A 26,210-nucleotide genomic window follows, 5' to 3' on the forward strand; every position below is an offset into this window, starting at 1 on the left:
AATTTTATAATAAAAAATAATAAATTACATGGAATTAACCATGTGAAATCAAAAACTCTAAATTTATATAATTAATTTATGTTTGATTTTATAGTTTAACGTGCTTTCTCCTTGAAAATATATTAAAATAATTTTTTTTATTTTTGATATTAACATATCAAAATCATTAAAAATACAAAAAAAATTATCAATTTAATACTTTTTAAAACTAAACACACTTTAAAAACATATCCAAACATGGTTTCAAGACCTTCCCAATAACTTTTTTTTTAAAATATATAGCACCACGGAGCCAGCTTCTTCCGGTCTTCCCTTCTACGACTGGTCATTTTGTCAAGACAGATGCTTCATTACATTTCTAAGAGCTCTTCTTCATATCTTCACTTTCAGGATCTGTGCTTTGTCCTCTAGAGTAGGCACTTCCAGGAACCTTGACTAAGAGGTCATCAACTAAATCCTCCACTTGCATTTGAGGATGCCCTTGGCCCTGAAATTTATTAGTGCAGATCTGTCTGTATTAGCACACAAGTAAATATATTTTTATCAAGAGGTCTGCGAGAAATACGAGTAAAAATGAAAAAGCATCACAGCAAGTAAACCGAATAATAGAATAGGAAGCCCTGAAGAATAATGACCAGAAGAAAACTACAGTAAAAGGAGCATAGCACTGTGAATATTGGAAGAATTATTGTATATACCAGGCCAAGCAGGTCTAGAGAAACGGGAAAAGAAAGCAAAGTCACAATGAGGACATTATGACTCGTAAAAGGAGGGAACACGCATTTATGATATAAATAAACTTCAGTTTATAAGTTCATGATGAGCCAGTGAAATATTCTTGATTAAGTTCAACAATTTGACCTTCAACAGTGTTCACAAGATTACTGACAGTACAGATTAGGCAAGGTAAATGAGGAAAGACATTAAATTGTTAGAACTCTACCTTCCTCAACGTAGGTAAAAATGTCAGCCCATTTCCGAAGTCATTAGATACTTTTTCCTGCTTTCCCTCGTATACCACCCCATAATCACTAAATATATTTTCTAATTTAAAAAAAATAAAGCAGAAAAAAACCAAAATGTGAAAAGGTCTTTGCAGTTTTGTAACAACGGATTATTCAACCATATTATTACCCTATCTTAAATGACGTGGAAGTGAGATTCAGTATTTAACAACCTCAGCGCTATCATGATATAAAAAAGAGTCCCAAGCACTCTAAATTTACCTTCACATAAGTCGGAGTCTCTTCTTCCATACATTTGATGTCATTCATGATGACTTCTAGTTGCTTCCTAGCCTTTTCCCTAGTTGAGCATCGTTCAGCACGTTGGGCTGCAGTAACATTGGAATGGCATGCCACACAAAGAGTCCTCATATTCTCTAGTTTGCATTCACCTATGAAAATTATACAAAGCATACTTCAAAACAAGATTAAACAGTGAAAAGATTGGGAGGAATTTCTAGTCTAGACTAAATGAAGAATCCACACGGTTAATAATGAGCTCTTTTGAGTGGATAATAATTTGATTTTCAACTCCTGACATGAATCACAGCTGGGCCTAACTAATTTCTTGCAGTAAAAAAAATAAAACCAGCTTCCTTTTTTTCCTTGTGAACAAAATGATAAAAACCCCTTTCAGGATCTCAATAGCTGACACGTTCTGCACATCTGAAACGGCAGAGTTTTTTATTCTTTATATTCTTTGTATTTTTCATCCTTTAACTCCCCTAATGATTGTTATGAATTAAGTGCTATTGAATAATGACTCATGATGATAGCAGCAAGTTCTGCCAGAGTCCAATGATACCGTGACAGCTTAAAATCCAGCATTGATCAGCAGCTGACTCAGCAAGGTCCTGGTTGACACACTGAGATAACCACGTGACATATGTGATGTATTATAAAAGGTCATTTCAAAAGATCTTCAACATTGGCATACCTCCACCACGGTAAACAGGAACAATATGGTCTGCATGCCATGCATTGCCCTCAGATGGATCATTGGCAAGCTTATCGAGCCTGCAGATGTGAAATATTAAAATCACTTGGTTTCAGAGCAGTGTTTACGATTTTAAAGCGCAAATACAATGCAATGAAAAAATGTCATGGTCAACACTTGATCAATCTTGCATAGCACAGGTTCAGACTTCAATCTTTCAACTTAAAAGTCGAGTTTCCTTTGCACATGAGCTTATCATTTAGCAACAATGCCTACAATTTGTAAAGCATAACATAGAGTGTCCATCAACCTTTAATCAAAACAGAAACTCCCAACGAAGAAGATGCACCAAACCACTCCCACTGTCCCTATCTGTGTATCCACCTTTACATTTTGGTATGTCACAAAAGAACTTTCCATTTTGTACTATTAATGTAAGAATTTTTTTAATCTCCCACTTTACCCAATAAAATTTAAAGTTGAGGCTATTATTTGCACTTTAAATTTAAATGATAAAGCTAGTCAAAGGGCAATGATGAAAATTGAATGCAATCTCACTACATAAATAATATAATGCAATGCCACAGAAAGTTGGAAGTTCAGAGTTAGACACTTAAATTGGGAAGGAGTGAGCAAAATAGTAAACATCAGTTGAGTATCTCCAAATTCATTTAACAGAAATAAAAAACACTGGGTTCAGTTTTTTAACTTACAATTTCTTCTGACTTGCCACATTTGGCGCTACTTCCTCAATATACTCCCGTCGTCTCTCTAATGATAAAGGTTTGATGGTCCTCACAAGTTGATGACAGTCTAGCTGGCAAATTGTGCAGACACCATGTTCTATTTCAAAAAGCTCCTGGAAATCTAAATTATGTTAACTGAAAGAATTATTGTGCTAGAGTGAGTAACAAGGAAGAGGATAATAGAAGGCAATCAAATCTCCATTATGAATGGTGCAATCCATATCACGAACAATAAAACAGAGATACATGTTCTCACACCAAAATGAATAAACAAAGATAGAATAATGAGAACAGAAAAAAAAGCCTATCAGCTTGATTTTAATTAATTTCAATGCCAGTCCTTACCTGCCGGAGGGATCTGCTACTAGTTCTTAAGCGATATTCTTCACAGCAGATGAGATTGCAGAATAGATCCTCAAAATACACAGGTGTTTTGGCATTGCTGCCCCTGAAAGTGATAGTTAATTAATATTATTCCAATAAATACAATAAAAAGAGACAAAAGAAAGGGGTGCAAGCTGCAACCTACAAAGAATACAAAAGATGCACCAAAGGTTAAAAGAGAGGGAAAAAAAAAAGAACAAGAAAAATACTCAACCCATTGAAAGAGAATATAAATAAAATCCCAACAAATAGTTACATCAAAAGATGATAAATCTGGACTTACTTGCATGGCATTTGACAGAGTTTACAGAGTGGCTCATCCATCAAGGTCCAACCCTGAGTGTATTGCTTTTCCTTTTGGCCATAGCTACTTGACAGTTGTACCTTTTTCAAAATGGCATTGGATGGTAAAGGATGGCTGATCTCACCCAATGGAGTAAGGCGTCGCTTGCTTCCACCCTTCAGCAGTCCCTATTATAGAGTTGCATAACCGTTACCTAAACCACTCAATTCATTGTTTTGGGGGGGGGGGGGGTAATGAATCAGAAGCGTAAGCATACCCCAATTTTGTGGTTGGTGCTTTCATTTAAGTAGCACAACTCAACACGTAGAGGGAGTTGCAAAGTCTTTCCACGTAATTTCCTTCTTTCAATAGGCCTTAGTGCATTCCACTCTTTAATAAATGAAAGAAGAGCATGCCTGGAAACTGGATTTCCCTTGAGAAATTTAAAATCTGTTTCCTTGCTATCATTAGCTGCTAGTAAATTAAGTGACTCAAGTTCTTCTGGTTGGAAATTCTCATAAAGTGGCTGTGGTCTTGAGTCTTTCCCCGGAATGCAGGAATATAGGTGAATCCTTCCAGTATATTTACTTACCTGAACAAGAAGTCAATTATTTAAATTAGTTTTTCAACATGGGTTCTGTATCTTCCTGAAAGGATGCTTGTAAGTAAACCATATTTCACGCGAAAACAAGGGTAGCCCATAACTAATCAGGCAGCTTTTTAACTCCAATATTAAAGTATAAATGGCTGCAATTGCAATTGCAATTGCTGAAAATCAGATTGATGCCACAGCATTAGAGTGAATAAACAAGCAAGGAAATCTCAATGACTAAGTTCATAATTGTACCTCAAAGCGTAGAGAATATACTTCGTTAGACCAGCATTCTTCATTTTGCTGAGCAAGTTCACTGTTATTGGTTTCTGTTTTTTGGACACAAAGTTTATTTTCCTGCAATTAATTTATAAGTGATTTCCTTTGCATAAACTAAAAGGAACAGAGACATAGTAACCTATTTCTGAAAAGACCAAGTCTTATGCAATAGGTACCTTCTCTGATTGATCATTGCCTTCATGTCCCTCAGATGACTCAGAAGAAGAAACTCTGCTAGAACTTCTAATCTCAATTTCTGAAATCCCTTCTAGGTTTTTATTTGCAACAGAATCCTTGTCTGTTACATTATCCAAGACCATAACAGCCTGTTCTTCCAACAAAATTCAAGATTTAGCCAGTGGAAAGAGAAAATATAAATGAACATATAATAAGAGATGCTAGAAGATTTGAACCTCATTCAAAAAACAAGAAAATTTCTAATTTCTAAGTTATACCCCAAGATTAAGATCATCTGTTTGAAATGTGCTTCCAGTCAACATTACATTCTCTTCATTGTCCGTTTTTAATGGCTGTGAATCCCACACTGAGCCAGAGTCTGGCAACTTAACTTGAACTTCAGAACTTCTCCTAATCCCTTTGTCAGATTTTCCAAAATAAGAAATTCTTTCAACCTGACAAGATAGATTAATGAAGTTCAATCTCCTACAGAAAAATGACTAACCAAAAACCTACTTGATAAATAATAAAATAAAAGACTAAAATAAATACCATCTCCTAAAATTCCACTGAACATGTCATCATGTCTAGCGATCTGATACAGAACAGAAGCAATACTGTTTATTCAAGATCATGAAACACGGCAACAAAGTCAGCCCTGGTCAACCAGAGCAAAAGATACCCAAGACTCCCAAGACAAAGCAGGGGAGAAAAATAAAACACCAACATTTCTGACTTTGGAACCCAGAAAGAATGGGATGTTGATGATGGATTTCTCTGATGTGGGTGATTTGACAAATGTATGACTACCAATTCAAAGTTTTTTTTAAAGTCATTTTTAAAAATTTACACAACCACTGAAACTAAATATACTCATATAAATCCCCAATTAACTAATTTGCATAAAATATATTTGATTTGCTTTGCAAGTATCAGGACTAAGATTCACCCAATCTGCTCAAGCAAAATAATAACTCCAGAGCTTCTTATAAATTGCAGCATGACAATACATTTCCAATCACTGGGAAAAATCCGAGTTCGGATAAGATTTACAGCAAGAAGTATATTAATAAAGGTTTAGCATAAATAATTCAGACCAATGACTCAAATCCATGATGATAGCTATTAGTGTAAATTGAGCTTGTCTAGATGAATTTAGAGTGCTAGGATTAGAGTGGAGAAAAAGGTAAGAAGTGATACCAAAATTTCTGGAACTGCATCATATTTTCCATCTGTAATAGATGAGACACGATGCAAACTCTTGTTTAAATTTTGCCAACATGTTTCATCCATAGTGTCCTGCAATATGACAAATCTTTTCTTGCATAAAAAAGAGATAAATGTGTTGACAACCTAAAGCCCTTTTTTAAAAAAAAAAGAAATGCAAACCTTAGCACAGAAGATGTAAATGTTAACTGCATTTGATTGCCCTCGCCTGTGAGCTCTGTCCTCGGCCTTCCAAAATGAGTTTGGAGGAGGTCAGGTATCAAAAGTCACAAGACCAATCCAGGGAAAACCTCAGAAATAGGCAACTAGAAAAAAGAGCAAAGGGAAACATGGAGCATGCTTGGTTGTGCAGATGCATTGTCCTCTTAAAAATAATTATTAATTAAACTGATCAAAGAAATTTTATCAAGAAAATTAAGAAATATAAACCACCACAAGGAGGGTAAGAACTGCATGTAGTACTAATCTACAGATTAGTTTCTCACCAATAAAAATTTCAAATGAACCTGAATTCTGATTTAATTTTTATTTTTTGCTGCAGAGAACAGAAAATTTCACAGGATAACTGGGTCTGAACAGGATACTTGAGACATGTCAAGGAGATTTATACCAAAGCATATTTTTCCTGAAAAAAAAGTCTTGAAAAGGCACCTTATGGCTAAATTAGAACCTAAATAAGAGTACAAAAGGAATATGCCCTTTTCAGGTTTAATTGAATTGAGAGCATAGAGGTTTTGCTCATACAGAGATTCTTATTAGATTTGACAATAATGAGTAACAGAAAGCTTTTGATTATACTCGTATGTTTGGTTTTCAAGCTTTTCTTTTTCTTTTTTTGTTCGAGGAAGTGGATTGGGCATGGTTCATTTTCTCACTCCATTAAGCTTTAATTCAAAATATAAATTTAAAGTTATAAATCACACTTCTATCAGTCTCAGTTAGCTCCTGATAGTAAGAAACTGCATAGCACTGTATTTAAAATATTTTTTCAAAATTCATCAAACACAAATTTATTGCCCTTTATTATTAAAGAAAACAGTGAACACATTAATAAGACAAAACTGTGTCATCAGAAAAGCAAAACAGCACAATGCCAAGGTAAACAAATAGTTTAGTATCAACTCATGAATTTGTCAAATCATGCTGCACATCGAGAGCATTACCATTTCAAAATGTTGCAAATTTCGAACTCTTTGTTATAATTATTCCAATACTGTCATTTCTTGTCTCTCCATTTTTCCATATCAATTTAGAGTCTGAATAGCTAAATAAACAATTTTGAATATGTGTGGCCCTGTATACCTTAATGAATGGTAATAGTAAATCAATATGCATGCATGCTTCATAAATTCCAAAGCTACCATGGTATTCCATTGAATGGCAAAAGTATCAAGTGATTTCTCAAACATGTTAAGTCAGCTCTCAGGTCAAGAGAATACTGAAAATAAAGAGAAATGAAATGGAGTGAAAAGAGGCAAATAGATATTGAACAATTTCAAGAAACATTGTAAAGCCACAAACCAGGTTCCAAACTTCATTATCCTTCTTAGCCATACAATTTACATGGCCAACATAATATATTGTAGCGTCTTTCTTGAAAGTAAGAAGATTTATAGAACCTTGTCACTAACCTTCTATTTTAATTTACAACAGAAGTGCAAAACTAATGGACAGTAATCTGTCATACCTGAAGCATCAATGATGGAGACTGAGGCAGCTCCAAGAAGACAACATTTTGTGCCGAGGAGAAATCAAGTCCGACACCCCCAGCAGTTATACCGATTATTGCAATCTTAACCTGGAAAACAAAGACACATATCAGGTTGGCTGCATCTTCAGAGTTCAAAAATTCACAATGCCAAATATATGCAATTGTACATGATGACCTCTGCAGGAAAAAGGTATAGAACATTATAATCACAGAACAACGGCACAGCTTTTTGTCCTTAACATGTTCAAAACTTAGAAGAAAAGTATAGAAATTCATGTGAAAAAGAAAATGGAAAAGTAGAGTAGAAAAGTCTGGCACCATCTACCTTAAATAAGAACTTTATAGAGCTCAAAAAAGATTTATATTAATATATGGCAGACAGACAAGGGGAATTGAACAATTAGGTAACTAGACCAAGATTGCATCATAACAACAATATATATATATATATATATATATATATATATATATATATATATCAGTTGATCAGGAAAAAAAATTCCCCTGTGATGTGGGCAACAAAAGAATAGGATTTATGTATTCTATTTCAACTATAGAATACAGGGGTGTTTTAGTAATTTTCATATCAGCCGAAAAATCTGGAAATTATAATGTACTATTTCTGTTTAGTATTTTATTTTATTAGTCCTAAAGTTATTAGGTTTTCTATTCTAGATTATTATGTTTTCCTATTCTAAAGAGGAATGGTTATGTTGTGGGTTTAGGAATCCATGTCCTTATTGGAACCAAAACTCCATAAATAAGTACGTAGTCTTTCAATATTTTTCAATGGAGTAGTATCAAATAATTTCCAGCAATTTTTCTTTGATTGTAATACTCAATCTCCTCTAAGGTGTGACTCTTAAGAGCCCTAGGTGTGACTCCTAGAACCTATCTACATCCTTCCTCATATTCCATCACAAATCAACATTAATACAATTCTAACAGCCCTAAAACAGTCAATAAAAGTCAGATTCAGAACAGCCATAGGCTGTCCTGCATCACCCTGAAATCCCAACAAGTCATGAGTATAAATTTAAGACTTACTTTAGAAGAAATGCAACTTAATCAAAGTGATGGAACCCAGCAAGAATTGAAAACCAAGATCTCTAGCAAAAGAATTAGTGCATGCCTTATTTGATGATTGAAATGACAATACAGCGTTTTGCCTATCACTGGCAAGAGTGTTTCCATCAATGCGGACAAAACCAACCCCTTTCTCATGTACAAATTCCTGAATAATTCAACATAAAAATTGTTACTGTGAAACTTACATGAATCACAGCAAAACATCAACAGAGTACAGTGGTCAACTTTAAGGCCAATCAAAGGCCAAGAAGGACAAAACATTCAGAAAGGACAGGGGAAAGTAAATTGACACCATATCATAAACAATCAGAAATTATGAACATTGAGCAAAGTGTTATAGATCAAAATCTTATAAGCATTCAATAAATTATAAATGCGTGTCAAACTTAAGTCTCATCTGTCTTCTAACATATTCTTATTTGTCATAGAATTGAAACCAAATCATAACTTGTTACACACTTTTAGTTTTAGAAAATACTAGGTATGGGTGGATTAAATCGTTTGTCTTCTCAAGCCAAGCAGGGTTGATATAATCTTAGTGGGTTAAGTAGCATCACTTGCTTTCATGTTTATTTATTATTATTATTATTTTCCATTATGAATTCATATTGCAAGATCATCCAAAAAGTGTGTACGCTTGCAATTTTAGCCTCTGGATTTGAATAAGAAAGTGTAATTAAAAGTAACAAAATGCAACTTTTTCGGTACATAACATGTCCCTTGTAAACTTTTCATAGTTTAGGAATTTAACAAACCAAGACTTTATCCTTGACTATTCTACACGTGAACAATTGGAATGGTGTGATTGAGCTAACCACTACAAAATGTTTAAGAGAAGGTGGAAATAAAGTATGAGTGAAGTTCAAGGGGAGGTGGATTTTTATTTTTATTTTCATTAATGGGAAATTTCTTGTGCCTTCTGCAAAGTAGACACTCCTAGGAGATAAAATAAATGAAGTGAAGTAACCAGGACTTAGTTTCCAGGTACCAGTATGAATTCCCTCAAGTGATTAACATCTTAAACCACATTCAGTCACAAACCATTTTTTATGAAGATGTTTTCAATCTAGCAAAAAGGAAGGAGAACTGGTAAAAGCATCTGACCTGAACTCCATCAAGAACTTTTAGGTGATGAGCAAAAATTATCATTTTCTGAGAACTATGGTTTACATCTAATTTTGCTACACCATCTGACTCTGAAATGACAGGATGAATGGAAAGCCATTCACAAAACCCAGACAATTTTGCAATGCCAAGCTCTTGGTAGGAGAGTTTCTTGGATCTGCAACAACCCCCGCTTTCTGAAAGAAAAAGAAAATGGAACATGATAAAAAAAATATATAAATTTGCATTTGAAAAAATATAAATTTGAGTAAGAAATCTTCAACCAAACACTTCAAACACCAACCCTTTTAGAGCAGCATTACGAACTCCCAACATATGTGCCAAATCAGCACTTTGCACCAGTTCACTTGCTTTGTTTAGACTTCTCATTTACTAGTGACCCTAATCCCAGTATACCCAAGTCTGAACAGAACAGAACACACTTGCACCAAATTTGTTTTTTTATTTTTGAGAAAACAAAAAATGAACCGGTAAACTAAATCTTTGTTCCATTTTACAAAGAGGAATAGCTATTCTACATTAGTCAACTGAAAATCAAACATTGAATATCTACCCCAATTTAATCCATCCCTTAACTTGCTCTGCAACTAATATCGCTCTGCAACTAATATCATGTATTTCACAACCAATAAATTAGCAACCATGAGATAGTAAAAATAGGTCATTGCCAAATTAGTAACCATGAAGCATCTATGTTAAAAGGAAGTCACAAATCAAAGCCTTGATGGAGTAATTTGGACGTAGATAAATAGATTTTGTTATTCTACTCATGCGGGTGATCAACAAATAGAACCTCCTGATGAATCGCTTTAATTTGAAAAATAAATAAAACAGAACAAAACAATATATCAATCTAGAAAACAAAACACAATACTGTTGAGTGGTGAGTATACAAAGCCAATCCTGGAAGTAATACATGTAGGATTTGATTAATAGATACAAGATATGATAAATTACCATCAGATCCATCTATGTTCTCTGAATTTATCACTTCAGCAGCATTTCTTTCAGAGGCATCATGATTCACCAACCCCCCACATGCAGCCTTTGCTGAAATTATATCTGATCTTTTCAAAAGCAATCTTATTATTTGCCGACGTTTTGGTGGTAATTGTTTCAGTACATGCTCCTTCAAACGTCGTATCTACAATAGCAATATGTCTAGAAGTCAAGTGGTTTCTCAAAAGAAACAATAAGGAATTACCTGTAAATTATTAAATAAAAATTTGACTACACATGGAGAACCAAACAAATTGCCAAAATAATCCACAAAGATGAGATCCATTGATGCTCAAATTGAGAACTCTCTCGCCAATAGGACCACTTAATAGCTTATGCTCACACATAGGGAAAAAAATAGGACAAACAAGTAATTGAAAGATCGTATTAGTAAAGGTGATTGGAATATCCCCAATCTCATTCTCAGGTCCCTCACCCTGATTAGTTTCCGGTATTCTATGGTTAAACCATTACTTGTCACATGTTTCATTCAGTGATGTTAAATTACAACACCAGCATCCTGAATTATCTTTTTTTCTTTCCTTTTCCTCTAATCAGTCATAAAATGGAGAGTACACTTCCCTTCATTAGTCCCTCCCTTCCAAAAACTGGAACCACTTTTATGTGGTTAGAACCCTCCTTGCAAAGGGACAGAGATAATACATAAATACTAGTAAGTGGTCCCCCCATGGAATTGTTATCCAGTTCATGTAGTAATGCACAGGATATGCATGTCTTGGAACATAATTGTGCATAATCTAGATAGTCCAAATTCTCAATGGAAAAATAATGTTAAGTGATGAAAAGTAGGAAATAACTAGTGAGATGTAAGCCTTTTCTGTGAGTTTGTTTTTCTTGATATCCCAAAGATAGGTGGAAATGTGCAATATGTCCTCACATTGATCAAGACTTGAAAGAAAAACACACAAGGAAAAGTGATGGCAGCTTCATGTATTTTTGTGTCCTTGTTTTATTTACCTATATTTTCTATTTTGAGGTATCAAGATCAGTACCTTCAGTCAACTGTAATGTTGCCTTTAGTTATAATGGAAAATTGTTTTTACTTTTTAACTAAAACATTTTGCTTAATACCTTTAAAAATTATGATTAAAAGAATCACAGATATGTCTATCACTTGCCTAAAGCAGATTCAATATTTAGTTTCAACCAAATACATGCTAGAAAACATACTGCGATCAAAACTAATGTACCCAACAAGCCTCATCCAACTATAACAACATTGATCTATATGCATTCTACATCATACAACAAATACCACAACCCAGAATATATCAATGTTCATGGAGTAACTAATAGCACTTAGAATAAAGATTAGGATAGTGCTAAAAAAGGACAGGAAAAATTAGGAAATTTTCCACACAGACCACTGATGATCTTTCCAAATATAATGTGAGGATTCATGGCCTTGCACTTAGTTTGATGCTTGGACTGTCAAACTTATTTAGAAACAACTCGTATAATGACTTATTGTAATAGTCTCTGAAGCATTAGGCACATGAAAGCAAAAGCATACCATAACAGTTTGCCTAAGCAACACATTCAGTTCCTCCAAACGAATGCCCTTCGAGAAATCCTGCAAGGAAATCCAATCAAATTTCTAAATTTCGGTTTTGATAGTTGAGTCACTAGTGACCGGGTGCAATGAGTCTTTTTAATCAAACCAAACAGATGGAGAATGAAAAAAAAGACTTCATTTTTGTAGAAATTTTATTTGTTCCTAGGTATCTTATAATCAAGGAACTTGAGTTTACTTCCTATTAAGGTAGCTCAAGTTAAGAGCTTATTTAATTTCGTATCTTAGTTGTAGTTGAATTTCTTTTTAATTTAGGAATTCCTATCCCAATTTGGTTTTTGGTTTTTGGTTTTTGTGTCTGCAAAATTGTTGTCTTAAGCTTCCTAAACTCAGATTGCCATTGATGATTAATAATTGACAGTTAGAGGTTGATTCCTCCTAATTGTTATGGTTTAACGATTGAGAATTGATTTCTGAGTGTTGGGAATCTTTCTGCCAAAGATGACTATTATTCTAGCCTTTACCTTACCCCTTTCTTTCTCTTCTAAGTTTCCATTCCTGTCATCCATCATCAATCATATGGCAAATTGGCAGTATTATTAGCATCTTATGCACATGGCAATAACGTTAGTTTCTCTATTGTAGTGCTTTTTGATAGCACCTTACCCCCCTTTCTTTCTATTGTAAGTTTCCATTCCTGTCATCCATCATCAATTATATGGAAAATTGGCAGTATTATTAGAATCTTATGCACATGATAATGGCGTTAGTTTCTCTGTTGTAGTGCTTTTCGATAGCATTCCAAGAATTACCTGAAAACCTTTTCCTTCATAAGTGCAGACAACTCTGACAGCACAGTAAGTTTTCGCAAAATCATACTTGTTCTGCCCCAGCAAACCAGGCCTGTATAACAGCAAGCATTGTCAAGAAACATTATCTGCCCTAGTTAAAACTTGAGGAAAGCAAACTAAAAGTGTAAAATATAGAGATGTGAAATTACCATAACATGTTTATCTGATGAAAAATGTCAAATGGCCTATGATCACCTAGGAATATACACAATAGCATATGAGAAAGCACTAAGGAAGACAGAGGCATAATTAAAAAATTGAATTAAGCAACATTAATCAATTAAAACATATTATTAAAATCAATTTAATCCAAAAGGAGTATTGGATAGGAATACAACGATTCCATTTTGCTTCCAATGTGATGTTACAACCTGGACAGAGAAGGTGTCCCAGACAGAAGAACTATGCGCTTGACCTTTTCTGCCACATCTAGAACTGCTTTTATCTGTTAACAGAAAGGATAACATAGATGTCTAAATGCCAATTGTCTATGCCAAGTACAGTGCCCACTCAGCAACATTAATTCTAATAGTATGTATTCCAAACTAGTTCTTGGGAAGTGCACACATTTATGGGACATAGAGAAACGACAACCACAAACAAAAATTCACTCTGACCATAAATAAATAAGAATCTGTACCTCATTTGGCTCTGACTTATTTTTTGAACAACGAACATGGTGAGATTCATCCACTATCAAGAGAGCCCATTCTTGCTCAAGCATGGTCTTCCGCAAGTGATGAAGCATTGTGTAAGAGATAACCACAACTTTTGGGCATCTTGTTAGATGCATAGGATTAGTGCGATGACCAAAAACTGGATTAAAAAATTAAGTCACATGGACAACAATGAATTCATGATACAACAAAAAGATGTGAAATTCAGACTTCAAAAATCTCAAAGAAACCAGAGAACAAGATGTTGCCTGGATGATTTTTTTAAAAGCTCCAATCTACAGTAAAAATAAAATTCAAAGTTTAAAGGTTTGTGAGAAGCTGAAGCCTTGATGATATATTAACTCTAACCTACAGAACTATAAACATAAGCAATAACTCAAAAAAAGACCTCCATCAAAGAAAATATTTATTTGCAATCTATAAATATTTGAGAGTGCATGCAGTCTAATTTGCACTTGTATTTGTGTGAACACCTTTCTTCATTATTTCCAATTGAAAGAGAAACAGAAAACCTCATTATGTAGCTATAGCCTACATATATACAGATAGATGAATACAATTCAAGTTCTATCTCGTGTTTAAGAGACCAATAAGCAAACAGGAATAGATTCATTCAAGACAGCTTGTACTCTAGCAGTATAGCAACAGATACAGCTGATCAACAACCAACAGAAAAAACAGGGCAAAGATGAGAAACTTTTTTTGACAATAAATGTATCCTATAAGAATTCACCAAGTCTACATAGACACACACACGTACACACATGTATGGTTTAAAAACTAAAGAAGATTTCACATCTTATTTTTTGGCGAACTCTTGGCAACAATGAAAGATTGAAAGGAAGACATAGCACAAAGTGAGAAACTCTTACCAAGGTGGATCTCAGAGGGTAAACAAAAGGGCATCCATCGCTCTAACTCTTCTGCCCAAGAAAACCGCAAAATAGCTGGGCAAACAACAAGGATGGGGCCTTCATTTATGAAACAACCAGCAATAGCAATTGCCTGAAACCAAATAGAATATATTAAGCAGATATATACTTATGGTGATACCATCTTATAAGATCATTTCTCGAATGTATTTGAGGCACAAACTATCTTCGATATACAGATATTGATTAATAGGCCTTCTTGATTTCACACACATCATTCATCAAACTAAAAAGAAGGATCTGGCATACATTATGCATTAAAATTTCCTAAAGAGTCTAGACAGAGTCAGTTTCAATCAAAAAGATGCCAAAATTTGACATTAATGAGCATTTACACTGGGATTATACATAATTCCAATATTAAAGTCTTGAATAACCAAAACCACACAGAAATATATCTTAAGTTAGGAACTGCTGAGGTAATTGCATAGAAAATGATTACCTGAAGTGTTTTACCAAGGCCCATTTCATCCGCAATAAGACACCGACCACCCCTTCTCAAACCAAATCTTAAGCCATCAAGTTGGAAAGGTAAGAGTGCATCCAAGAGCTTTCTCGGCAGCATCCGAATGAATTCATCCACTTTTTCATCAGTGAAATGTTCAGGCCTGCAGGGTTCCCATCGACCAGCATCGAAAGAGTTTGAAAGTCTTTGGATAATATTAAGTGTGGTGAAAGGGATCTTTTCGATTTCGATTCCCTTGCAATTCTTTAAACACGTCAAAACTACATCATAGTCTCTGATATTATACACGCAGGCCCTTCCACCTCCATTAATTTGTGTATAACGAGATTCCATTGCCTACACACATAACCAGATAACAGTAAATATTAAGCTGGAGATAATAATAATAATAAAAAATAAAAAACATAATTTTATATTCAAGATCATACCTTTACTATAATGTCTAAAACAACAATTAAACTAAATTCAGATCGTATCTTTATTACAATGTCTAGAAAAATAATTAAACTCAATTAAAATTTTATCTTTATTTTTTTATGATTTAAAGAAAAATAAAGAATGAAAACCCATTTACATTGGATAAGCGAGATTTTAAAGTATTTAAACATTTTTCTTCCCCAGGATAGGGGAATCCCTTCATAGCCTCTGGGGTGATAGAGAAGGAGTCAGGCGAGCAAATTTCGAGGCGGACCCGGAAAGTTTGGGGCAAATGGGTATCTAAATCCGGGTTGACCCGGTTAAAAAGAGGCGGGTTTGTGGTGTTTTTACTGGAGGACGGTTTGGGAGAGAGCTTTCGGCACTTGAAAAGTCTCCATGGGTTTTGCGGCGGCGGCGGCGGCGGCTGCTGCTGCTGCTGATTGATTATGTACGCTTTTCTCTTTTCTAAGGCTGCTAATCTGTTGGCTTCAGATCTCTGTCTTTGCTCCTCTGTGATTTGCATTTTTGCATTTTCTTTGTGGATTCTTTTTAGGGTTTTCCAGGGAGGAGAGTGTTGCAAGGAAGGGACTGATACGTGGGTTTCTCGGGGGGAAATTCAAGTTAGGAGTGTATCAATAAGACACTATGCATTGCAATTACAAGCCAATGCTGTGCGTTTTATTTTACTTGTTTAGTAGCTGATAGAGCCACGTGTGTTAGGAGTAAAATGCTAGAATATTAAAGAATAGAAAGACTGCTATACATTGCATTCTGTTCCAACTGCAGAATTAATGATAAGCATATCCATTATTTTTGAAGATTCCCATTCCTCACCCTTATCTTTGTTTCCTTTCATTTATCTCCTTCTCAGTCCCTCTGCATCACCCAACTTCTACCCTTCCATTTTTATCGTCTTCCTCTTCATTTCATTCATCATCTGCCATCTTAAAAATAGGCAACCCATTGCTCCAAGTTCATTGCACGAAATGGTATTAGAGCAGCATCTTTAAACTGAAAAATGCCACCTGAGCCGAGATTCCAAGATGGAGGAAGGTGGAGGAAGCCACCAATCTGGAGCAGACCCAGGCATGTGACCAAATTCAACAACAATTTAATGATACCAAGGCCGATTCCAATGTACGCTTTAAAGAGCTTAAAGAAACTATTGATGCCCTTGTTTCTCGTGTAGACTCAACATTACAAAAAACTTAATTCTCTACTAGTGAATTTAGTGTACCCGAGACACCTCAGTGCCCCACTACAAGGGACTTCTCAGCCAAGTTCAATTTGGTTAGTGAAGGTACAGCCTCTTATTATCAACTACATCGACCAAAATAAGAGTTTTCTATCTTTGAGGGAGAAGATGTTCTTAAATGAATTTATAAATGTAACTAGTATTTTAATGTTGAGGAGATTGTTGAACATGACAAGCTCAAACAGACCTTTTATTATCTAGATGGAATGGCTTTATGTTAGCATTAGAATTTTATGAGAAGCTTGGGAGGGCAGGTTGTGTTGTGGCCAGAGTATGTAAAGGCCTTGTGTTGCAAGTTCAAGGGGGAGAGGAACCCTTTAGAAGAACTTATTAAACTAAAGTAAAAAAACGACGTAGAAACCTACATCAAGGACTTCGATAACCTCTGGAATAGATTCAAAATTTTTAAGAAAAATGCTTTGATGTTTTTTTGGAGGAGACCTAGACATAAAGATCAAGAATCAAATTTAGATGTTTGAACCAAAATTCTTAAAACAAGCCTACACCTTAGCCAGGTTGCATGATAACACCCTTACTCACCGACGTTATAGTTCCAATCCTAACAAACAGACCTATCATCCAACCACATATGCCTACCAAAACAAGATGTGCACCCCTCTCAGCTACAATAAAAACCTACCAGGACCTCCTAATAACAGTTATAAAGTACTCCACACCAATATCCTACCAACCCCTCCACCTTATAACCCCAATAATGCTAATAGAACCACTAGACCTATTAGAAATAGTGACTTGGATGAGAGAAGAGCTAAGGGCTTTGTGTTTTGGTGTGATGAAAAATGCATACCTAAGCACAAGTGTCAGAATAAGAAGCTTTACTCCTTGTGTGTTGTTGAAGAAGACGGAGGGTAGTGAGGAAGATGGAGTAACCAAATTAGACCATGACACTCACAACCCATACATATCTTTTAATGTCTTAAAAGGAGTGATTGGCCTAAATACTCTTAGAGTCATTGGCAGAGTAGAGAAACAACCATTGTTTATCCCTGTGGACTTTGGAAGCACACAACTTCATCAGCAACCAAGTGATAGACATGTTGCGTTGTAAAATCACCAGTATTAAAGCCTTAACTATGCAAGTAGTTGATGGTGGAACCATGACCTGCACTTCAGTGTGCAATAACTTCCAATGGTCAATTCATGAAGTTAACTTTACGATCAGTGTTTTTACCTTAGACCTCAAAAATTGTGATATGAGAATTCAGTGGCTAGCTAAATTGAAAACTATTGTCTGCAATTATGAAGAGATATGGATGACATTTATGTGGCAAGGCCAAGAAGTCTTTATCAAAGGGGATGAACCAATATTAGTAAAGACTGTTAGATTTGAGCAACTCATTGGCTTGTTATGCAGCACTAGATTAGTTTATGAAATTAATTTGTGCAGCCTACACCTTATTGAGGGTTAAGATCATGAGGGGCAACCAATGTCCACTAGGTAACGACCTTGTGTTACTAAAAATACTGCTTTAACAGTTCTACAGGAAGAATACCGAGAAGTGTTTGAGGAACCTAGGAGCTTGTAGTATACCTTTAAAGGAGGGATCTAATCCAATCAACCTCGAGCCTTATAGACACTCGAGTATATAAAAAGATGTGGTGGAGAGAATGATTAAAAAAATGTAAGATTTGGGAACCATCCAACACAGTTTTACTTCTCCAATAGTCTTAGTCAAGAAAAATAATGGATCATGGAGGCTATACATTGACTACAGAGCATTAAACATGCTTACGATGAAGGACAAATTCCCTATTCCTCTAATAGACAAACTTTTAGAGGAGTTGGTTTTTGCCTCTATCTTTTTTAAGATAGACCTCAGATCTGGTTACCACTAGATCAGAATGTCTTCTGAGGATGTTTATAAGACTACATTCAAGACTCACAATGGGCACTAGGAATTCCTAGTCATGCCTTTTAGCTTGACTAATACTCTAGCCACATTCCAAAGTTTGATGAATGAGGTATTTCAGAGCCATTTGTGAAAGTGTATCCTTATATTTTTTAATGATATTCTTATCTACAGTAACACCATGACAGGATACTTAAGGCATCTAAAGACTATATTTGAGATACTGAAGACTAACCAATTAAAATTGGGTTGCTAATTTTGTCGATCCTATATATTTTGGTCTCCCAACTTTTTACTTGTCGTTTTGGTCCTTCACCACCAACTTGGATAGTCTTTTAGGCTTTTTTTATATATATTCTCTTATATTTTTTGGATTTTATCTTTTCTATTTTTTTATAGGGTAAAAAAGGATAACAATAGTGTTTATGATTAAGAATGTGAAAAATAGTCAATGGAACAATGTTAAAATATGTTTTTGGTTGTTATATGTAGTATAAACTTTGCTTACTATTTTGCTTTTGATTTTCTATTTCCTTTTGTTTTGATGGTTTAAACAATTTGTGTTAGCATGCTTAAGATATGGTTGCTAAGTTTAAGCTATTTCCTAGCTTCTTAAGGCTTGTTTTTAGGTTAAACTCTTGCTAGGCAATTCTAGGTTTTTCTGGATTGATATTCATTGAATAAACATTGCCTTAGATTCTTGATTTTTGTGTCCTTTTGATTAATTATTGGCTTTTACTCATGCATTTTAGCTTATTGATCATTAATATAGAATCCTATATGTTTAAAAACATTGAAATCATGGCATTTGATTTTCGGTGTTATGTTTTGTTCTTTATAGAAAATTAAATAATCATGATATAAGGTTGATTATCATGTTAGTCAAACCCTAAAATCTTGTTTGAATGTTGTTTCTACATATCTTAGTGCCCTTGATTTGACATGATTTGATCTTAAAAGAGATTTCATGTAGATGTGTTCTTCATGAATTTCCAGCAAAAACCTCTTGTTTGATCTTCATTGGTTTAGTTTCTGGGCTTGGGCTAGAAAGCTCAGCCTCACCCTAACCAGTGTTTTTAAACTCGGGCTGGTGGTTGACCCGACCTAAGGTCTGGGTTATCAGGGTCAACTCTAATTTTTTTTATAAATCAAAACGATATCATTTTGGTTTTAAAAAATAAAAAGTCAATGGGTTACAATTGGGTTTTTGACCGGGTCAGCTGGGTTATTGACTTTCCTTATTTTTTCATAAACCCTGTACCCTTATTTTTTCATATTTTCCAGTTGGTTACTAACTCATTTCAAAGTTTACTATATAAATGCTAGAAGAATATTTTTTTTTTTATGTAAGATTTGAAGCCCTTTAGTGTATATGCTCTTTGTTCACAAGAAAAAAGTTATGTTTTGTTAATGTGGGATAATAAATCTTTTTGGGTTAAATATTTAAACTTTAAAAAATAAAATAGTATATTTTCAATGTGGGATAAAAAATCTTTTAAAATAATTTTTTAAACTTAATTTTGTACAACATGTATAGCCTATATCTATTTCCATGTAAATGTTTTCTTAATTTTTTTATATATAAAATATCAAAACATCAAATATTTTTTTGAAATTTTTCCGGGTGGCTCAGAACCTTGGCTGAGTCTATTTCATTCAAAATCCGGCTTGCAATTGGCCCAGAGTAAACTGGTCGACCCACTGGGTTAACCCAGAACTCAAATAACCCGACAAAAACCCAGTAGATATCCTTTTTTTTAAATGTGTTCCAGTTGGTTACTAACTTATTTTAAAGTTTACTATATAAATACTAGAAGAATGTTTTATTTTTGCAATGTGGGATTTGAAGTCCTTTAACATATATACTCTATATTCACAAGAAAAAAATTATGTTTTTTCAATGTGAGATAATAAACCTTTTTGGTTTAAATACTTCAACTTAGAAGAATAAGATAATATTTTTCTAATGTGAGATAAAAAACCTTTTGAAATAATTTTTAAAACTTAATTGTTTACAACATTTATAGTCTATATCTACAAGGATTATTTTTTTATTTTTTTCATATAAAATCTCAAATATTATTTTTAATTTTTCGAGTTGACCCGAGTCAAACCGTGTAACCTGGGACCCGACCCCTTTGTCGGGTCAACCCCCAGCCGAATTTGAAAACTATGGTTACCATAAAAATATAACTTTAAAAAATACAATTGAAAAAAAATGACGTGACCGGTTAAAAAACTAAAAACTAAAAAAATAGATAAACCTCCTTTGTTTTATTTTGTTTAGTAGTTTCTTAAAAAAAATATTGATTATTTAACCCGCGATGAAGCACGGATCACATAGCGAGTAGTAGTATTAATAATAATAATAATAATATATTCTGCTTATTCTCTTTGTTGCTTTCTCATCCTAGTAGTGCCTTTAATAATACTCATTCATGTTCTTGAAATTAAGGTCTACTTATGAGTTAGCAGAGCTGACATAGGAAAACGGCTAGCTAGCCATGCATAGGCTTGGAGAGCTCTTTCATTATGGCAAGACAAAGACCACATGGGGCAGGACTTGTGAAACCCTAGAATCCATAGTCCATCTTAGTGAATAAAACGTACACTTTCAGCGTCAAGCTAGTGCCCAGGAAATTTAAATGGTAGCAGTCAAGAATAAGTGGACCGTAGTGCCTGTACAAGTGCAAGTGAAACATTTTGGAGTGACAATGACAGTGCTATTCTGAGGACTTTGGCTTCATTGGAATCCCCTTGGAGTCTGGAAAAGAAAACAACAGATCATGAGCATTCAGCTCCATTTCGCAGGGATCATAATGATACCACCGTTATGGCATGGCCTTCTTTTACTAAGTGTTCTGAGGACGTTGTTCTTTTTCTTTTTAAAAAAAAAAAATATATTTCCCCTCGTACATTGAATTTGTATGCCATACATATATATATTTGTTCTTGGTTTGAAGCTTTACAGGAAAGTTAAAAAGAAAAAAAAAGCTATTAATTCTTCCATTGTGGAATATGTTTTTTTTTTTAAAAAAAATTCGTTATCAAGAGTAAGTAGTGCATATGATCACGATGCTTGACATGAAAACACTTAGCATGAAGATAACGAGACCAAAATCAAAAGAGTAAGATCTCAGTCAAGTAGGAGAAGTCGTGCTGCTACTATTCACAATCAGTCTAAGCGGGTACGTAACAATCCAGAATAACTATATAGTGTTGTATTTTAATATAAGTAAATAGCAAAAAAATTAAAGACTAATTAATTTTACTATTTTGTTAAATGCTTTTACTATGATAAAAATTGTGTTCATTCAATGTTATGGGTGTATAGACGAAGAGATAGGATTAATCAAAAGATGAAAGCTCTTCAAAAACTGAAAAATGTAAATTATTTTTCTACCTATAAAATATTTTTTAATGTTTAGTTTTAAAAAATATTTTTATTTAAAATATTTTACATATAAGTATTTTTTTTTAATGGTTGTGATGATGGTATGACGATTGTTGTGACGTGTCTAACTTTTGGAATGAGGGGTTTTTAGGGTTTAATCATAAAGTTATGATTCAAGAGTCGTTATCTAGTATCGACAAGGTTTTCTTTATATTTAGGACTTCTCAAGTGTTGACATCAAACTCATAACAAAAATAATAACACATTATAACTATTAAGACCACAATTTATCACCTCACTTCGGAACCAATCATCTTGGATCTCATCACATTATATCCATCATTCCATAATTCATTTTCATCCATTCTTACCACTAAGACATTTATTCATGTCAAATCCATCATAATGATTTATAACATCATATCATTTACAATAATTCTACATCATCTAACACTTAAATAAATACAAAGACAAATACTAATTAAGCCAATTGTATTACCAAACATATTACATTACCTTAACTAGGTAGTGATAATTTTTAGTTTAATTACATAACAAAATAAAGTATTTGAAAATTACAATCTATATACTTAATATTATAATATAATAGTCCTTAATTACCTAGATCTACACAAAAGTATCAACTATGGATTACTCCTGGTAAGTCTATGAGGTACTTGTAAAAAAATAAATAACATTTGCTAAGTCTCAATGTAAATGGTTTATTTAAAACTTTAAGAAAACATTCAAAACTTTCAACTAAACAATAATTAAAATTCTTCTTTATAATCATTCTAAATTTCTTCGCTTAATTTATTCGATCCAAAGAAAAACTCACAACATTCATGATATAATTAATCATCTAGGCATTCATATAATTAAGCAAATATTCCAATATTCCCCAACAAATACCAATCGATTCGACAAATCTATCTTGGTTTCCAATCATTTCGGCATTCTTATTCAAAAGCCAATATTCTAGTCTTTCTTACAAATATTAATCAATCCGGTCAACCCATCTTGATTGCCAATCAATCCGGCATTTCTATTTAGAAGCTAATATTATGGTATTCCTTATGAATACCAACCAATCAGGTCTCCCATCTAGGATGCCAATTAATCTGGCATTCTCATTAGGAAGCTTTTATTCTGGTATCCCTTACAAAAACCAATCAATCTAGTCAATCCATCTTGGTTGCCGATCATTCCGGCCTTCCCATTCAGAAGCTAATATTATGGTATTCTTTATGAATATCAATCAATTTGGTCAACCCATCTTGGTTGCCAATCATTCTGGCATTCTCATTCAGAAGCTAATATTGTGTATTCTTTATGAATACCAATCATTATGGTTAACTTATCTTTGTTGTTAATCAATTTGGCATTCCCATTATGAAACCAATATTTTGGTATTCCTTTCAAATGCCAATCAATTTTTCTCAAATTACATATCTTATTTTCCATACACACTAACAATACCACTATCTGCATTTTCATGAAATTAACTAGTTCACAAGTAAGATTTGCAGGAAAATTATAAAGGAACTGCCACAAGGTACAATGTACTTACATGTAGTCTGACTATGAGCGGCTTCACCAGCTTGCTAAATCACCCTAACGGTCTCTCCTGCATCGATATGATTTTTAGTTAATTGTTATCATCGTATCCAAAGAAAACACTCTTTATTTATTGTAGCATCTATTATAATTCCATTATGTTATTCACCCACAACTAACATCATTTCTCCTTTTAAACTTATTTGATTCAATTCCTATTATCATACAATTATTTATCTAAATGAACATAAATTTCATTCCTTACAAACACAACTATAAGTATAAATACAACAAAAACTCACTTTAAGTTCAACAATTTCTCAAAAGGCATTAAATTTCTAAAACATCAAAATTTCCTTTTTCATCATATCAAAAGAGAACCATTAATCAAAACCACAATCCACAAGCTTAGTTATTGCAATTTCAATACAATTTACAATATTAACATAAATACATCTAACCCCCTTTATTTATCTCTTAATAGCTGGCACCTAACCTTCACTACCTACAAGGATCAAAGAGACCTAATTTCTAAAATTCTCATTTCCCCCCAATTTCATCTTGAGAACCCTAATTCAATTTTGATTACTTTTGTTCAAAATCACAAAACTCTTGTTTGAATTGATAGAAAGGGATTCCAAGCATTTGGTTACAAAACATATTTTAAAAGTTGACCTGTCAAGATTTTCCTAAAGCTTCTCTCATTTCCTCTTCTTTCCTCACTTTCTCTCTCTAATTTAATCTTGCCTCTCTTTGATTTTTAGTGTAAAACTATTTTTCTCTCTTAAAATCCTCTCTTTTCACTTCTAACAATTACTTTCTAACCCTTCAAAGTGAAAGAAAGGAAAAAGAAATGAAAATGTTATCCTTCTTCCCTGATTACAAACCATCAGTTTTAAAAAGACAATACCCAAAATGGCTTGATCGTTTTGAGAAACGATCAGTTCGTTTTATTAAATTGGTCTGGCCATTTCTCAAAATGGTGAGACCATTTTCAACACTAGAAAAATAGACATTTTCAGTGTAAAACCTTTCTTCTTTTATCTTTTTAAATCCTTTTCTTTTCTTTTTCTTTTTCTTATTTTATTCCACTATAATAATTTTGATTGTATTATTATTTTAAATTTATGTCAGGGTTTATATTCTTCCCTTATAATAAGAAATCTCATCTTCAAAATTTAATTCATATGTGTATCTGAAAATAAGTCTAGGTGCTTTTTCTTTATCTCTGACTCTCGTTCCCATATTATCTCTTCGTTTTGAGAACTTTTCCAAAGTATCTTTCCCTTAGGAATTATTTTATTTTGGAGTTTCTTCTTAATTCCATCTAATATTTATTTTAAACGTACTTCTAAAGTAAAGTCCTCCTTTATCTCTAGCGGAACTTGTGGCAACACACAAATAAGATTAATCTCAGCCTTCTAAAGTAACAATACATGTAATATAACATGTATATTTAATATATGCGGTGGTAAAGACAATCTATATGCAACATGACCTATCCTTTGAACTATCTCAAAAGGACAAATATATCTAGGGGCCAATTTTCCTTTCATCCCAAACCATATAATATGCTTCCACAGTGCAACTTTAAGGAACACTCAATCCCCCACTTCAAACTTGAGGGGCATTCATCTTTTATCCATATAGCTTTTCTAATTATCATGAGCTTTTTTCATTTTATATTTTATGATCTTCACTTTCTATATAGTAATTTGCACCAATTTTAGACCATTTAATTTCTTATCACTTACTTCTTCCCAACAGACAGGAGTTCGACACTTTTTTTCATATAAAGTTTCATAGGGAGCCATACCCACAGTAGCCTAGTAGTTATTATTATAAGTGAACTCCACCAATGGTAGGTGATCCTTCCAGTTTTCTCCAAACTCCAATACACACGATCTCAACAAATCTTCTAAGGTCTAAATGGTTCTTTCTGATTGTCCATCCGTTTGAGGATGAAATGTAGTACTCATATTCAAATTTGTCCCTGGAACACGCTGGATACTTGGCCATAACTAGGATGTAAACCGAGGGTCTCGTTCAAATACTATAGACACTAGCACTCTATATAATTTTATTACTTCATTCATGTGCAATCTTGCTAACTTATGAATTAAATCTGTTATCTTTATAAAATGGAATAAAATAGATTTTGTTAATCGATCCACAATAACCCAAATTACATCATTATCCCTCTTCCCTCAAGGTAATCCAGAGATAAAACCCACAGTGATGTCCTCTCATTTCCACTCAGGTATCATGAGTGGTTGTAACTATCCAACAAGTTTTTAATGCTTTACTTTTACTTGTTGGCATACCCCACACTTAGCCACATATTCTATAATTTCTATCTTCATGTTTGGCCACCAATAAAACTCCTTCAAATCATGGTACTCTTAGAACTACTATGATTTTTGCATGTATTTTTTTACATTTAATTACCAATTTATTGAATTCATGAGAACTTGATCAATATTTCAATAACCTTTAAAATTTTAATTCATGAGAATTAATGGTCAATATTTTGATATAAATATTGGACCTACAAGTAGGCTGACATTGAAATACCAAAAGTTGACTAAAACATTCCTAGAATTATTTTAGGTATTCATCAATTTTAATTAGGAGTATTTTTTATCACAATATACAAGTTATAGAAAACTGTTTCGCCTTCCAAGATAGGCGAACCTTGTTAAG

The 26,210-nt window shown here is 33.6% G+C and overlaps 1 protein-coding gene across 5 annotated transcripts; it reads right to left on the minus strand.

Moving 5' to 3' along the window:
- Positions 1-124: 124 nt before the first annotated feature.
- LOC133678636 (uncharacterized) lies at positions 125-16,087 on the minus strand. 5 transcript variants are annotated; one of them, XM_062101027.1, is made up of 24 exons: positions 15,588-16,086; positions 14,990-15,349; positions 14,488-14,620; positions 13,579-13,754; positions 13,310-13,383; positions 13,088-13,123; positions 12,900-12,990; positions 12,088-12,147; positions 10,512-10,698; positions 9,534-9,730; positions 8,473-8,574; positions 7,317-7,427; positions 5,792-5,857; positions 5,603-5,701; positions 4,681-4,857; positions 4,402-4,551; positions 4,202-4,303; positions 3,632-3,946; positions 3,355-3,542; positions 3,033-3,135; positions 2,655-2,800; positions 1,942-2,021; positions 1,227-1,396; positions 125-487 (listed from the first exon to the last, which is right to left on the minus strand). In XM_062101027.1, exons 1-24 carry the CDS (start codon positions 15,951-15,953, stop codon positions 359-361), a joined length of 3,618 nt encoding a protein of 1,205 aa, XP_061957011.1. In that variant the 5' UTR covers positions 15,954-16,086; the 3' UTR covers positions 125-358. The 5 variants fall into 5 exon arrangements, with proteins under 5 accessions (XP_061957011.1, XP_061957015.1, XP_061957012.1 ...); XM_062101031.1 differs by lacking the exon at positions 15,588-16,086 and adding an exon at positions 15,442-15,544; XM_062101030.1 differs by lacking the exon at positions 125-487 and adding an exon at positions 1,810-1,870 and having other exon boundaries at positions 1,264-1,396; positions 15,588-16,087.
- Positions 16,088-26,210: the final 10,123 nt, after the last annotated feature.

This window comes from Populus nigra, chromosome 18, assembly GCF_951802175.1.
Source record: "Populus nigra chromosome 18, ddPopNigr1.1, whole genome shotgun sequence".
Classification (NCBI taxonomy): domain Eukaryota; kingdom Viridiplantae; phylum Streptophyta; class Magnoliopsida; order Malpighiales; family Salicaceae; genus Populus; species Populus nigra.

Coding starts and splice junctions, on each gene's coding strand:
- LOC133678636 (XM_062101027.1), bottom strand. CDS start 15,953: ATGCAAATCACAGAGGAGCAAAGACAGAGATCTGAAGCCAACAGATTA. Junction 10,699..12,087: donor TGCTTAGGCAAACTGTTATG/GTATGCTTTTGC, acceptor TTGCTATTGTAG/ATACGACGTTTGAAGGAGCA. Junction 1,397..1,941: donor TCCTGTTTACCGTGGTGGAG/GTATGCCAATGT, acceptor TAATTTTCATAG/GTGAATGCAAACTAGAGAAT.